This window comes from Musca vetustissima, unplaced genomic scaffold (assembly GCF_032173495.1).
Source record: "Musca vetustissima isolate MV318-11 ecotype Yass unplaced genomic scaffold, APGP_CSIRO_Mvet_v1 utg15782, whole genome shotgun sequence".
Classification (NCBI taxonomy): domain Eukaryota; kingdom Metazoa; phylum Arthropoda; class Insecta; order Diptera; family Muscidae; genus Musca; species Musca vetustissima.
Genome location: NW_026875967.1, coordinates 1 through 2,942, shown reverse-complemented (window position 1 = coordinate 2,942; position 2,942 = coordinate 1). Strand labels below are relative to the sequence as shown.

Here is a 2,942-nt window from a genome sequence, read left to right as displayed (position 1 = left end):
TTTTTCAAATAGAAAAATTTATCCGGATAATTTTTTCTTATAGAAAAGTTTATTCGGATAATTTTTCAATATAAAAAATTTATTCGGATAATATTTTCCTATAGAAAAAATTATCCGGATAATTTTTCCTTATAGAAAATTTTAACCGGATAATTTTTTTCTTTCGAAAATTTCATCCGGATAATTTTTTCCTAGCGAAAACTTTATCCGGATATTTTTTTAATAATTTTTTCCAATAGAAAAATTTTCCGTATAATTTTTTCCTGTAGAAAAAGTTAACCGAATAATGTTTTCCAATAGAAAATTTTAACCGGATAATTTTTTCTTATAGAAAAATTTATCCGGTAATTTTTTCCTATAAAAAAAATTATCCAAATAATTTTTTCCTATAGAAAAAGTTATCCGGATATTTTTTCTATAGAAAAATATATTCTTATATTTTTTCCTATAGAAAAATTTATCCGGATAATTTTTTCCTATCAACATATAATCCGGATAATTTTTTTCTATAGAAAAATTTATCTGGATAATTTTTTCAACGATAACCGGATAATTTTTTCATATAGAAAAAGTTATCCGGATATTTTTTCTATAAAAAAATGTATTCGTATATTTTTTCCTATAGAAAAATTTATCCGGATAAGTTTTTCCTACAGAAAAAGTTAACCGGATAATTTTTTCCCATAGAAAATTTTTACCGGATAATTTTTTCCCATAGAAAAATTTATCCGTATAATTTTTTCCTAGAAAATTTTTTTTTGGTATAGAAAAATATTTTTGGTATAGAAAAATATATCCGGATAAGTTTTTTCTATAGAAAAATTTATACGGATAATTTTTTCCTATAGAAAAATTTATACGGATAATTTTTTCCTATAGAAAAATTTATACGGATAATAATTCCCTATAGAAAAATTTATCCGGATAATTTTTCCTAGAGAAAAATTTATTCGGATAATTTTTCCCATCGAAAAATTAATCCAGATAATTTTTTCCTATCGAAAAATGTATCCGGATATTTTTTCCCATATACAAATTTTTCCGGATAATTTTTTCCTATCGAAAAATGCATCCGGATAATTTTTTCCTGTAGAAAAATATATCCGGATTTTTTCTATAGAAAAATTTACCCGGATAATTTTTTTCTATAGAAAAATTTATCCGGATTATTTTTTTGGTATAGAAAAATTTATCCGGATAAGTTTTTCCTATAGAAAAATTTATCCGGATAATTTTTTTCCTATAAAATTTTTATCGGATAATTTTTTTCTATATAAAAATTTATTCGGATAATCTTTTTATATAGAAAATTTTTCCGGATAATTTTTCATATAGAAAAATTCATTCGGATAATTTTTCCCTATAGAAAATTTTAACCGGATAATTTTTCCATATAGAAATATTTATCCGGATAATTTTTTCTTATAGAAAAAGATAACAAAAATGTTTCTATAGGAAAAAATTATCCGGATAAATTTTTCTATAGGAAAAAATTATTGGGATAATTTTTCGATAGGAAAAAATTATCCGGATAAATTTTTCGATAGGAAAAAATTACCCAGAAAATTTTTTCTATAAGAAAACATTTCCGAACAATTTTTTCATTTTTTTTTTTCTTTCTTATAAGTAATTTTATGGTTTTGTGTGTGGATAATTTCAATTATTATAAAAATTGTTTCCCTACCGATTTCCATGTGGTAAAATAAATAAAAAAAATATTTTTTTTTGGAAATTTAAATATTATTAAAAAAAATAATAATAAAAACTAACTTAAAAAATAATCTTGAATTGATTATCATCATGAAAATTAAAACAAAGGTATTTTAAAATATTTATTTTAAAAAGAAACTAAAAAAACAAAACATCTTTGTAGGTATTCCAAAATCCTGCACATTTTTTTTTTTTTTTTTTTGTTTAGCCAAGAAATTTTAAAATAATGCTTTGGTCATGTTATTGTGTTGAAATTTCCAACAATAATAATCGTATGAGTTTGGAATACCAAAAATTATATATACCAATCTAAAATCTATACTAAAAAAAACTAAAACTAATTTTTTTGTATAAAGAAGTGGGGGAATAAATTTGAAAACAAAAATTTGGAAAAAGTGTTTTCTAAATAAATTTAAAAAATTTGTTTTTTTATAAATCATGTCTAAATCATTAAGGCTATTGCTTAAAACAACTATCAGTAGTACTTGGTAATGAGATGGTGCTGCTGCAGCTGCTGTTACGGGGATGGTGGCTTGTCTTGAAATCTCTTTCATCAATTTCCTCATTTATTTCTTGTTGTTGTTGTGGTTGTTGTTTCAGCTCAGCTGATGAAAGTAAATCTCATTGACGTGCTGAACGTTCGGTTTCCATTAAACATTCTCGTACCAGAATACGGGCATGCACAATGCCACGTTTAAGGCGTTCCGTTGATGTTCTGGACCCGGTATAGGTTGGCCTAATATCACGGCCCATCTCCTCAATGACAGCTAATAATTGGGCATATTTTGTTAATCCATTGGCGGCACCATTGCTACCACCATTATTTGCTGAACTAAGATTTAACGAAGCCTGGGCTGCCAACAATTCGGCCGGTGAAGAGGACTGTGGATATTTGAGCTGGGATTGGGTATGTTGTTGGTGTTGTTGTTGTTGATGCTGCTGCTGAGAATTATTCGATCTAATACTAAGATTGGTACTATTTTGGTTGGTGTTGGCATTATTGTGATGATGCTGCTGCTGTTGCTGATGATGACTTAGGTTGTGATTATTTGAATGGGAGGACGAGGACGACGATCGTGATGGAGCAGCTGGTGTCAATGTTATGGATGGTGAAGCTGTGGTATTTGCCTGCTGTTGCAGTAAAGCTAATTGGGCCTGTAATTGTTGGGTGTATTGTAAAGCAGCTGCGGCTACTGCAGCACTTGTGTTGCCACCGCTAGCCAAGCGACGCT

General features: G+C 27.5%; 1 protein-coding gene across 1 annotated transcript; it reads right to left on the bottom strand.

Moving 5' to 3' along the window:
* Positions 1 to 2,277: 2,277 nt before the first annotated feature.
* On the bottom strand, positions 2,278 to 2,937 carry LOC133338517 (protein hunchback; the record flags this gene model as incomplete). Its single annotated transcript, XM_061546686.1, has 1 exon — positions 2,278 to 2,937. A coding segment is annotated over one exon (606 nt), but the record flags the coding sequence as incomplete, so codon positions are not given.
* Positions 2,938 to 2,942: the final 5 nt, after the last annotated feature.